Source organism: Arachis ipaensis, chromosome B05, assembly GCF_000816755.2.
Source record: "Arachis ipaensis cultivar K30076 chromosome B05, Araip1.1, whole genome shotgun sequence".
Lineage (NCBI taxonomy): Eukaryota > Viridiplantae > Streptophyta > Magnoliopsida > Fabales > Fabaceae > Arachis > Arachis ipaensis.
The window spans coordinates 20,204,423-20,217,100 of record NC_029789.2 but is presented as its reverse complement, the minus strand read 5'-3'; the positions used below and the strand labels follow the sequence as shown (position 1 = coordinate 20,217,100).

The 12,678-nt window shown below is 32.3% G+C and overlaps 2 protein-coding genes across 2 annotated transcripts; both read left to right on the top strand.

Annotated features, from left to right (window-relative positions):
- Positions 232-1,628, top strand: LOC107641748 (CRIB domain-containing protein RIC7-like). Its single transcript, XM_021123315.1, has 5 exons — positions 232-306; positions 529-660; positions 752-861; positions 965-1,043; positions 1,130-1,628. The coding sequence occupies exons 2-5, from the start codon at positions 612-614 to the stop codon at positions 1,306-1,308; spliced, it is 417 nt and encodes a 138-aa protein (XP_020978974.1). The 5' UTR covers positions 232-306; positions 529-611; the 3' UTR covers positions 1,309-1,628.
- On the top strand, positions 8,687-11,551 carry LOC107640328 (COBRA-like protein 10). The gene is made up of 2 exons (XM_016343858.2): positions 8,687-9,748; positions 10,109-11,551. The coding sequence occupies exons 1-2, from the start codon at positions 9,121-9,123 to the stop codon at positions 11,518-11,520; spliced, it is 2,040 nt and encodes a 679-aa protein (XP_016199344.1). The 5' UTR covers positions 8,687-9,120; the 3' UTR covers positions 11,521-11,551.

Sequence of the window (12,678 nt, the reverse complement as noted above, 5' to 3'; positions counted from 1 at the left end):
TCTTAAATATTTTTTTCTTTAATTTGTCTTAACCCTTCTTTTTTTTGTATTCCCTGTCAACCCTTTATTTACTCGCTTTTCATCCTTGAATGGATCCCCATTTTCTATTCTTCTGTTTCTCCTTGAAAGAAACCGCAGTTTTATTCTCCATTTCCACTCAACCCGCATTGTTACCCTCCCTATCATCCCATCAATAAAAATATCAAAATTTTCAGAACTCTGTTTATTCTTTCTCAGTTTTCCCATGATTGGCTAGACTTGGAGGATCAATGTTTATTCTAGTACCTTCATCATAATCCTCTTAAGGTACTTACATTGTTTTTAATCCAATTTTCTCATATATATAATAAAACCTCATCATATTAATTTCGAATTGAGATCGTCTTTTATTTGTTTCCAATTAAGCAGATACGAATAATGTTCATTATATTCCTGAATCAGATCGAAGCCCTCTTGAATGAGACTTAGTATTTGAAAAATATGAGAAATCAATTCCATGTAATTTTAAGTGTATCCATTTTTTGACAGGCAAAAGCATTTGTAGCTAAAAAAGAATTAGGCTTTGCTTCCTGTTGTTGATATCCTTATTATTACATTGGCGGCGCCGTTTGATGGGAAGTGCGATGAAAGGGATTTACAAATTCTTTACCGGAATTTTTGGTAATGCTTATATTTGTTTTGTACACCCAAATGTAACAATAAAATAAATTTATTGTTGTGCTAAGTTGGAGTTGGATGTCGATTATTGTAGTTGTGAAGGAGCGGGAGGTGGAAATGGAAATGGAAATTGGGCAACCAACAGATGTTAAGCATGTGGCTCACATCGGATGGGATGGTCCTTCTGAGAGTGGACCCAGTTGGGTGTGTATGCACCTCTCCATCTCGCATCATTACTTTATATTATTTATTATCATTATTATCAAATGAAATGTGTGAATTCTTTGTTGAAAAAAAACAAATACAGATGAATGAGTTTAAATCGGCACCTGATTTTTCAACGTCGATTGGTCCCCGAAGAGACCCCAATACTACGTCCATCCGAGGTAACTCCGATAGCTAGATCAGATCCATGTTCATAATAATATATATAGCGACTTACATAAATGAACCCTCTCATATCGATCAACAGAGCCTCAAGAAGAAACCCAACAAACAACAGGGGTTGCCAATGTTGCTAAGAAGCCAAGGCGGAAAAAGGTTAAGTCAACTTCTTCTCCCAAGTCATCGCCTTCTTCTTCTACATCCAAGCACTCAAAACCTGCAAAGTCAAAGACTAAAATGCAGCAGCAAGTTCAAGCCACTGATTGAGAATAGAAGCAATGTGAATACTGAATATATAGAAGCTATCAACTGGTATACACTATAGAAAGAAAGGAAACTCTTTTCATCTTGTTTAGTAGCGAATCCTCCTAACTTGCTTAGACTGACCAATACAAATTTGGAACTCATTCAAAAAATATATTGTAAACAAAGATGTGATTATCTTAGGGTGATCGAGTTATTTTGTGCGTGCCAATGTCTGTGTTTTAGGGTTAACATTATAAAATGCTATCATCAATTGGTGATAATGTTCAAGTATTTGTTTCATTTTGCTCTATTAGCGACATAAAGATCACTGTTATATCCGATCCTTGGGTGCTAACAAATACTTCAAATCGTGGAATCTTAGTATATTACATTATTTCTTCAAAATGTTAAACATAAACTTGTAATTGATTGAGGAGAGAATAAGGTGAAATCCACCGTTTTAATTTGAATTCTACTAGTGAAATTTANTATTGGAAGAGCAACATCTTTTGTTCTACTAGAGAGAGATAAATAAATACATTTCAGATTTGTTTTGTTTTTTTGGGCTGATCTCGTAACAGACAGAGCGGCCCAGAAAAGTCAAAAACTTGTTTGTGCCAGAAAAGGCCGAAAGGGTCCGTTTTCAAGATTTTGGACTTGATACGTTCGCAATTTGAAGAGGCGGACCACAACAAAACAAAAACGATACGGCCGAATTATGACCAGGAGAACATAACTGCAGGGAAAATTACAAGAAGCATTTTACCATCGACCTTTCGTATTGGTTTCGCAATTTATTGGCCATTTATATAGACCAGCGAATTCAAACCCCAAAATAATAGCCCTACTCTTTTCTTATTTTATTACAAAATAAAAAAAAACACTACGTAATTTTGAAATCTTAAAATAATTACACTTCAAGAATAATATTGAGCTGTAAAAATGAATGTTAGTTTTATCGGTTTTAATTTTGGGTGGCCACTCTGATAAAGTTGTCAATTTCAACTTTTTGTAAAGACGTTTTTTATTTTGTGGTTGTTATTGATTTAAAAGCGTGTCACTAAAAGTGTTGTTTTAAAGAGAAAGTGTTATCCTTAATCGTAAACTTGTCTCTGATACCAATTTTTCAATTTCAACTTTTCTTTTAATTTCTTTTTCGAAATTTCTACTAACTCTTCATATTTTGCTTCGAATAAGTTTATAATTTGTATAGATTCACTTGGTGGTGCTTTGTTTAAGGGATTTTGATAAAAATAATTTGCAACTTCATAATCTAAAGTATTGACCATTTCCACTATTTCTCTTGTATTTGTTATATGATCATTTATTACTAATCTTTGATGTATATTTATAATTTTAATTTCATATTTATAGTTTTTTAACTCCTATCATAATGATAATATTCTTTTTTGCATGGATTATTGTATATAAAATCTTTTATCTGTTTGTCTTTTTCTTTAATATAATTTCTCAAATCCTCAAAAACTTCTTTTATTTCTACACTTTCTCTTGTTTCTAAATATCTTTCTAATTTTTCAACTTCATTCTCCATTTTTTCCTTCAACAGCTTTAATTCTTTTAAATCATAATATGGTTTTCCAGGTATTTATAAATTTTTTAAGTTTAATTCCAACTTGTTTATATTTATTCTTATTTCTATGCTTTTTATTATAAGATCATCAATTTCGATCTGAAGATTATTTAATTCCCTTTTATACTCCTCTATTTTACTTTTTAATTTTTTCGCCCTTTTCCTTTTTATTTTATTTTCTGGTTTTTCAATCTTTTTATGCTTCATTATTTATTTTAGAATTTCTGGAAACTGATTCATCACTATTTTCTAGAGATTCTATTAATTTTTCTAGCTCTTCAACTTCTCTTTTCAACTTGTCATAGATTATTTTTAGAGTTTCAAATGCTCTTTGATTTATTTCAGAAAACTGTAAATAATTCAAACGATTTTCTCTTTCAAAGAATAGAATTGGGTTTTTAATAGCTTTATATTTTGGTATTTCTGTTTTTACAATTTTCTGAAATAGTTCATTGACATAAATTCTTTCTCTGTTTTTAAATATTATACTATGGTGGCTATTTGTTAAAGCATAATTTATTGCATATGTTATTGAAAATGGTTCATCATCTTGTTCCATTAGATTCTTTCTGTGAAATTTATAAGCCAAACTTATAGATCTTCCAAGATTTTCTGTTGATAAAGGTATAGCATATCCAAGATGGGCATTGAATTTAACATTTACGTTTGCCAAATTTTCATGAACAATTCTAATTATTTGATCTATTGAGTCATCAGTAATTCTTTTGTCACAGATTACTAAACTTATTGGTGAATTAATTCCTTTCATATATGTAGATTTGATTAAGATTTGTATAGTACTAATATGAATCCATCCAATTTTAGATCTTTTTTGTTGATCCTTAATTTTCTCAATCTGTTTACTCAATTCTTCATCATTTATCAAAGCTATTTCAAGTTCTCCATTGGCAGATTTTATCTTTATAGGGGCTTCAAGTTGAATTTTTTTATAGTATATTATCTTTTTTCTATTAAAAACTTCTTTTAAGAGATTTTGTTTATTAAAATTTTTATTTGATTTGAGATTTAATTCTGTTTTTAGAACAGCCTGTTTTTCATTATCTAATAAAGCAGTTAATCTATAATAATCAGATTCTTCCGTTAATTCTAAACTTTCTAAATAATTCATAACTAAAAGACTAGGATGAAGATGTACCTTTCTGGAGAAAAACTTCTTTTATTTAGTATATTTTACATAAGGTGTTTTTATCTCCAGAGGGGAGATTGTAGATACTAACTCCAGAGGGGAGTTTAGAACTATTTTTCCCTAAGGGAATTCTTTGTCAGACTACAGAATCGCCTCGGCAGCTTCCTCCTTGCTCTCCTAGCATATGAGTACTCTTAGCCTTCTGCTTTCTGTTTTCTTATGCCTCTTACAATTACCTAAGCAATCTATTTATAATGGTTGGGTCTGATGGACAATTCACGTCCTTACCTTCTTATGACGTCATTGCTTACGTCATTATTTATTATCTTGTACCAGCTACATTGATGGTGCCTTATGACCTAAGCGTTTACGTCATTATACAATAATATTGAGGGATGCTTCAGGATAATATCCCAAAATTGTCCTTTTTTCTTCAGTTCAATTCAGGACTATGTTAAGGGTTTCTCTGAGATTTGATCTACAGACCATTTTCTTTTCCTTGATTTCAGCCCTTGTAGGAATGTTTCTTATTATCCCTGTTCTTTGGGTTTGAATTGGAGTTTTATCCGCTCTTTTTAGGGTTTGCTCTGGATGAAGAGCTTCATATTCCCTGAAGGATTCCTTTGCCTCTTCCAGTGTTAAAAACCATCCTTTATGAATTATACTTGATTGATGTGTGAATGGTGTTGCTTTTTCCCAGGCATCATATACTCCTTTCATGGGGCCATTATAAATTACATAATATTTTTTATCTTGGGTGGATTTTTTAATAATTTCAGCAATTGTTTTATTTTCTGAAATTTTTTCTTCACCTGATTTGTCCACCATGCTTAGCTGGCTGAACTCTGATGGTTTTGCTTGTTGTGTTGATTTCATTGCTTCAATGGCCTTCTTGAAGGATTGGATCTGTGTCCTTATTTGCTGACAATGCTTGCATTTTTTGAGTTCTTACTCATATTTTTGAATCTCTTGATCTAATGCGTTGTAGACGAACTCCATTCTCTTGTTAATGTATCTGCAATAACATTTAAGCATCTGTTTCTACTATTAAGTAGTCGTTTTCTTCTGGAATATAAAGTTCTGGAAGTTTTTTACATAATTCCTTGACTCTTTGAATTTGCATACTATCTTTTTCTTCCCATTTCCATTCTTTTTTAGTACTTATTTTTGGAAATAAGTTTTTAGTATATTCTGTTATATTCTTTAAAAATCCTTGATCAGAAATATAATTTATACACCCTAAAAAATCTTTGTAATTATTTTCTATCTTCTATTTTATTAGAAAATAAATTTACTTTTTCTAAAATATTTGGTTGAAGTTTTAGCTTTCCTTGGGAAAATTAATATATCATCAATGTAAACTAAAACAAATTCATTTAACTCTTTTAGATTTTCTTCCATAAATCTTTGATAAATACATGGGGCTTGTTTTAATCCGAATGGTAATACATTCCATTCATAGAGTAACACACTTGTTGATTCTTTTGTTGGGCAAATAAAAGCAGTTAATTTCTTTGTTTTTTCGTCTAAACGAAGTTGCCAATATCCTGATTTTGCATCAAAGGATGAAAACCAAGTTGCTCCTTTGATTTTAGAAAAAATAGAATCTTTTCTTGGAAGTTTATGAGCATCACCAACAGTTGCTTCATTCATCTTCTTATAATTAATTACCATTCTTCGTTTTCCCCTTTTAATTTCATTATTGTTTTCGACATAAAAGGCCGGAGCCGCATGAGGACTTTTACTAAATCTTATAATTCCTTTTTCCAAAAGATCTTTACATTCTAATGAGAACTCTTCTCTATCTCTTGCGGAATAAAGAATTTTATTTGGAACATTTATTTCTTTTGTAGGATCTTTTAATTTAATGTTTACTAATTCTTTATTTGTATTTTTAATATCTAAAGAATTTTCAGCACAAATTTCATCCAAAAGTTCTTCTATCTTTATTTCAAGATTGTTTTTTGGAATATTTATCTGAAAATATAAATTTAAATAACATGTTTCTAATATAGAAAATATTTTGAATTTTAAGATCTTATCTATAGTAGTAGTTGGTATTTTTATATGTTTTGATTTTTGATTTATTGAAGAATCATGTGGAGCTTTTAAAACTATATATGTTAATTCTTGAATGAATGGATGATATAACTTTAAGAAGTTATTTCCTATGATAAAATCCATTCCAGAATCTAGCATATATATGGATGGAACAATGAATCTATAATTTTGAATAAATATTTCAGCCATTTCAGCTTTTTGGTCAATTTTATGTATTGATTTGTCAGCTATTCTAACTCTTAATGGTTTCTTTAATTTTTTCCAATCAAGTTTTATATTTGAACTAGCAAAGCATTGTGTCGCTCCAGTATTTATGAAAGCATTTAAAAACTTTTCTATTATTTTTATAGTAATAAATGTAACATTATTACTCAGTCTCTGAGTCTGTTTCTAAGACATATTAAAAAATATAGTCTAAGTTATCACCTGATTCCTCTAATGGTTCCATAAAACAGGACTTAGCAATTTCTAATTGTTTGGTAAGGTCCTTTTTATCTTTTTTTTTTGGACATTCATTTGCATAGTGTCCTTCTTCTTCGCAATAACAACACTTACAATTTTCTTTTTTATTTTGGCAATAGTCATTTTTTTGTCTTTTATTTTTATTGCTATTTCTTTTTCTAAAATACCTCTTTTTTTTCTCCAGTTTGGATAGTATTTTCTTTTTCTAAATTGATATTTTCTTTTTCTTTGAAAATTTTTATTAAGACCATATTTTTGAGGTATCTCTTCATTATCCTGACAGCAAATTCTAATTATATTTGCAAATCTTTTTTGAGTTGCTTCTTGCATACAACGTTCTTTTATTTCCTCTCTTATTGCAGAGGTTGCTCCACCAAAATTATTTTCAATTGTCCCTCTATTTATTTCTCTTATAATCTTCTCATTATAAATTCATTAGCAGGATATGGAAGTTTTGTTATATACATACTAAGATAATGATCTTTATCTTCTTCTTTTAATTTATAATAATGTATTATATTCACATATATAAGATTCCACATTACATAAATCATATATCTGAATATTAGCTAAATGGTTTTTTGCTTCTTGATATTCTTTATTATAGACTTCTTGTCTATGATCTATAATATTTTTTCCAAAAAATTCTTTATATAGAATCATCATCATATGTAATATCTTATCATAAGCTGTTGTTTTTATTGCTAATTCTTCTATTATTTGGTTTTTTATTGATGTCATATAATCTCTTACAGTTCCTTTAGTATGAAACCCTATGTAATTACAAATATCTCTTCCAGACAATTCACTAAGTTTTGGATTAGTAAAGGCTTCTAATAAGAAGGAATTCAACCAGTTCTCGAAAATTTCTTTTTCATTCTTTTTACAATCTAAATCGAGCATTCTTTCTCCTTCCATTTCCTGGATTTTAGGAACGTATTTTGATGGTATTTTTGTATATTTTGAATCTTTATTTATAAATCCCTTTTTAAAAGCAAAATTTTCAAAACCTGTTTCCCATTTAAATTGAGATTGACTATCTTTAGATGTTCCAGCTTCGTTTTTTACTTGTATTGGAATTGCTGGTTCTTCGTCACTTGAATAATCTAGGATGTGTTCTTCATTTTCTATATTTTCAGAATTTACTAATTCTTCTTCTATTTGAAATCCCTGTTCCATAATATTATTTTCTTGAGCCATTTTTAATTGTTTAAAAAGCATTGTAACTTCTTCTAATTTTTCTTCAATATTCATAATTTCAATGGTGGTTTTACTTTTAATTCTGTTATGTTGATTATATTTTGAAAATTTTCTTCTTTGGGATTCTCTTTCTGAAAGTATTTATTTAATATCTGTTTGATTTCGTTTATATTAGGTTCCTCTTTTTCCTTATTCCTTTGAAATTTTATGGATACTAAAATTTCTTCAAGCATGTCTACTATAGAATTTAATTGTGGGTTAAAAGTATGATAAAGATGTGGGGAATCATTTCCATGGTAGCATTTTTTAGAAATTCCGTGTGAAATATAACTTTTTTCAGGTTTTTGAAGTCCTTCAATAAAACTTATAGTAAAATAAAGATTTTGAGAAAAATCATTTTGTATTGATTTTAGGAATTCGGTGTCATTACAATTAATATTAGTTAAAATCATTAGTTTTTGATCTATTAATTTTGATAATTTAATAATTTCTTCTCTTAAATCTTCTAATTTACTTTTTTCCATTAGGTAACGCTTTTTCTTATAAAAAGCTACGGTTTTAAGTGTTTTGTAGTGAAAAGTGTGGTTTTAGAATGTATGGTTTAAATTTTGCCACATAGGCATCTTTAGAAAAAGTTATTTTTGTGATATTTATGTGAGTGGTGGCTTTAATTTTGACATAGTGCCATTTTATTATATTATTACTTTATTAGAAGGGTTTGACTTTCTTCATGATAACATACATCACAAAAATTGAATAATAATTTTTATTCATATTTAAATCATTAAACGTGAAAATAAAAAAAAAATTGAAGTTGTAGTACTTTATTTATTATATGCATCGAAAATTCATATTTTATAATGTGCTTGTGAGGGATAATTATCTAGCAAGGCGAAGTATGAAAATGATGATTAATTGAAGAGAAAGTTTAGGGGCAAGAAATTTTTGTGTTGTGTAGCATTTAACCATTAAAAGAAAAGTAGGTGATCTTTTATTATTGGATTTAATCTCACACTATTAAAAATACTGTTGATGGTTAATTAATGATTACAAAACACAAAAGTTGCTGCTCCTAGCACTCCTCTTAATTGAGAAAAGAAAGGGGAGAGTTTGAAACCTGGAAGAGTAGCCAGAAGTGAGAGGTTGAGGCGTTGAGCATAAGCAGATTCCCCGGCAAATGCATCGTAAAGTGAGAGGTTGAGGTTTTCTCTGACTCGTTCCATATTCATCCGACTATGCATGCCAACCCATTTACTCAGCTCACACTCCTACCATACAATTATAGTTAAGGAGGTCCAACCATAACGGCGTGAGCGCTGACAACAAATTAAACCATGGCATCCTCCTCTCCTAATGCAAATTAAATTAAGACATGACAATTAGTAGATTTGTATTATTATTATTATTGTTGTTGTTGTTGTTTGTTTCCTTTGGATCTCATCTGAGTGAGGCTCAACAGCTTATTCAACCGGGACCTAAACCTGAAGAAGTTGAAGCTCAAGGTCCCAACGAGACTACTACAGCGCCGGCTGCAGAGGACGAAGCGGCTTTTCCTCCAGAAGCAGACAACTGCAACGGGATCTTCATCTCCTATGACCTGCTTGGCAGGAGGAAGGAGTACCCTAAACTGAAGAACGCCACAGCGCAGCCGTGGGCCTTCAATGCCACCGCAACGGTGCTCAACACGGGCACCCAAGTGGTCAAGGGTTGGAAGCTGTACGTTGGGTTCCAACACGATGAGATTCTCGTCTCTGCCTCGGGGGCATACCTCTTCGAAGCGGCTGATTTCCCTGCTTATGTGGGACATGGCACCTACTTGGTTGGAGCTGGTCTCCCTGATCTCCAAACCGCCATCAACACTGCCCAAGATTTGAACCAAATTCAAGCTGTGCTTAATCTTGCTGGCACCCAGTTCGGTGTTAAGCCCCCTGCCATTCCAATGCCTAAAACCATCAAATTGGTCATTGATGGATACACATGCCCCCAACCAACTCTAAAACGTCAGTCCTCCTCCCACCCTTTAACTAATTATATTCCATTCCCATTTCAGTTATTAATGAAACCAAGTAATAATTAATCGGTCAATTATATTTAGTCTTGAGTTTTAATTATCTTAGTTTACAGTTGTTATAAACTCTTTATTCATGTAATGTTACTTTATGTATCATATATATGTAATACAATAATGCATTTTGTAGATATAATAGCATTCATTCAAAGTTTAATTGTCATGCAGGAATTTCTAAAATTTTGAAATGATAGGTGGAATATTTGTAATACAAATTACATGCATGGATTGACTGTTCTTCAAGGTAAGTTGCATTGTAACTAAGTAAATGAAATGGTGCTGTATGTGACAGAGAGTTCCATGTATGCATGCTGCAAAAGAGATCCAAAATCGAAGGCTGATACGTCGAACAAGAAATACCAAGCAAGGCAGAAAGGGGATCTTTCCATAATGTACGACGTTGTGCAAGTATACTCAAACAACTACATGGCTCAGGTGACGATGGAGAACCGCAACCCACTGGGGCGCCTAGACCGTTGGAACCTGACATGGGAATGGACGAGAGGTGAGTTCATATACAACATCAGAGGCGCCTTCACGCGCGAGATTGACGCCTCTGACTGCGTCTACGGCCCCGCCGGGGAATACTACACAGACATGGACTTCTCCAAAGTAATGAACTGCCATAAGAATCCGGTGATCAGCGACTTGCCCCCTGACAAGTTGGGTGACAAGGAAATAGGGAACATCCCTTTCTGCTGCAAAAATGGCTCAATATTGTCCCCTCTGATGGACAAAAACCAAGTGAAGTCAGTTTTCATGATGCAAGTGTTCAAGATCCCACCCGATATCACCAAGACTTCCATCTACCCTCCGGAGAAATGGAAAGTTTCAGGAGTCCTGAATCCCGATTACAAATGCAGCCCTCCGCTGAAAGTGGAACCTTCTAGATCCCCGGACCCCAGGGGGATCGGGGCGACAGTTATCGCCCTTGCAAGCTGGCAAGTAGTGTGCAACATCACAACGCCAACCAAGAGACACAACCGCTGCTGCGTGTCTTTCTCTGCATTCTACAACGATTCTGCTGTTCCCTGCAACACTTGCGCCTGCGGTTGTCCCAAACCAGCGGGCCATTGTAACCCTTACGCAAGGGCACTACTTCTCCCCCACGAGGCTCTTCTTGTGCCCTTCCACAACAGGACACGCAAGTCGATTGCGTGGGCCAAGTTGAAGCATTTTCCCTTGCCAACCAAGCTGCCCTGCCCCGACAACTGCGGCGTTAGCATCAACTGGCATATTCTTTCTGACTTCAAGGGTGGCTGGACAGCCAGGATCACTATCTTCAACTGGGAGACATTCAACTTCCCCGACTGGTTCATGGCGTTGCAGTTCAAGAACCCTTCTCTTAGTCTTCAGGATGTGTATTCCTTCAACGCCACCATCCTCCCGCGGCTCAACCACACCATCTTCATGCACGGCCCACCGGGCTTAACCTATTTGGTATCTCTCGACAATGACACAAATCCCAAGGTGCCTGGTAAGCAACAGTCGGTTATTTCCTTTAGCAAGAAGAATACGCCTCATATCAAAATCGCCAAAGGCGATGGCTTCCCTTCTAGAGTTTATTTCAATGGAGAAGAGTGTTCCCTTCCTACTCAATTTCCTCTGCGTAGTGCAAATCACCATACTCCTCTTGTACATCTATTAAACCATATCTTAGTCTTAGTTTTAGCTCTTACAATCAACAATCAAATATTGCATTAATTATTACGAAATAGTTTAATTAGACACCTTTTATATATCTCTTATGTATATTTACTAACTTCAGCTTATTTTTTATTATTTTTATTTTTTAAAATTAAAAAAAATAACTGAATTGAATTATACTATTAGTTACCTCGTCACCAAAAAAATACTATTAGTTACCTAAAACTTCTCTAAAAAATTAAGCTTTGTTAGTGGTGTGGTGGCTTTGTATCAGATGGCTAAGGTGGCTATTTGTTAAGACATTGTGGCACAACATGACGTGTGTATGAGTCATGTCTGCATATTTGACCTTTTAAGTGAATGGCAAATTGGGTGACTGTACGGCTGTTACACACTTTTCTTGTAATTAAGCCAAGGGTATCATTGTTATTTAGCGTAAAAATTCAATATTAAATTAAGTTAAATAAATGTGTTTCATTTTGCTTCTTTAGAGAGAAGGAGGCTTGTTGACTCAAAAAAAAATTATTAAAAATATAATTATTTATATTAGTTTTTATTAATTTAATTTTTTAAAAAATAATTTTATAATATAATATTAAAATTTTATATCTATAAATTTGAAAAAATATAATAAAAATTTAATTATTTATATTATCTTATTTTATTAACATGTAATAACAAATTTAACAATGACTATCATTTAATTGTTTTAAAATTCTGGAAAACCTTGTTAGTTGTCACCATGTTTTCGCGCCATGCAGGCTACAACCTTCACTTACAGTGGCTTTATTGGGATTTTCCGACCTGCACCTACAGTCAACTACAAAGTTGCTTGAATATCCTTGAATTAAAATATGCTTTGTTAACGTTAATTACAACATAAAGATGCTTAACTTTTTGTTCCCTGTTAGGAATCACATGCATGCTACAGTCACATGTCGCACTGTAAATTCTCACCATCGCATAGCCACCATAGCCATGTCGTCATCACAGAATTGGCATTAAAATTAAATTCTTAATAATATTGGTCAAACAGAGAAAAATAATAGTAGTCACCTAATATTATTTCTCAAAATAAAATTCATAAAAAATATTGATAACTGAAAAACTTTAAGTCATTTAAAGTTTTCAATTAAGAAAAATAAAAAATCTGAGGGAAATATGTAAATTGACAATAAAGAAATAATTTCTCATCAAGACAGATTTCGGGGTTGA

What these genes read in the sequence shown, in the direction of transcription:
- LOC107641748 (XM_021123315.1), top strand. Translation starts at nt 612, where the DNA reads ATGGGAAGTGCGATGAAAGGGATTTACAAATTCTTTACCGGAATTTTT. An exon ending in ATTCTTTACCGGAATTTTTG is followed by an intron (nt 661 to 751) that starts GTAATGCTTATA and finishes CGATTATTGTAG; the next exon opens with TTGTGAAGGAGCGGGAGGTG. An exon ending in CTGAGAGTGGACCCAGTTGG is followed by an intron (nt 862 to 964) that starts GTGTGTATGCAC and finishes AAACAAATACAG; the next exon opens with ATGAATGAGTTTAAATCGGC.
- LOC107640328 (XM_016343858.2), top strand. Translation starts at nt 9,121, where the DNA reads ATGACAATTAGTAGATTTGTATTATTATTATTATTGTTGTTGTTGTTG. An exon ending in CCCCCAACCAACTCTAAAAC is followed by an intron (nt 9,749 to 10,108) that starts GTCAGTCCTCCT and finishes TGTATGTGACAG; the next exon opens with AGAGTTCCATGTATGCATGC.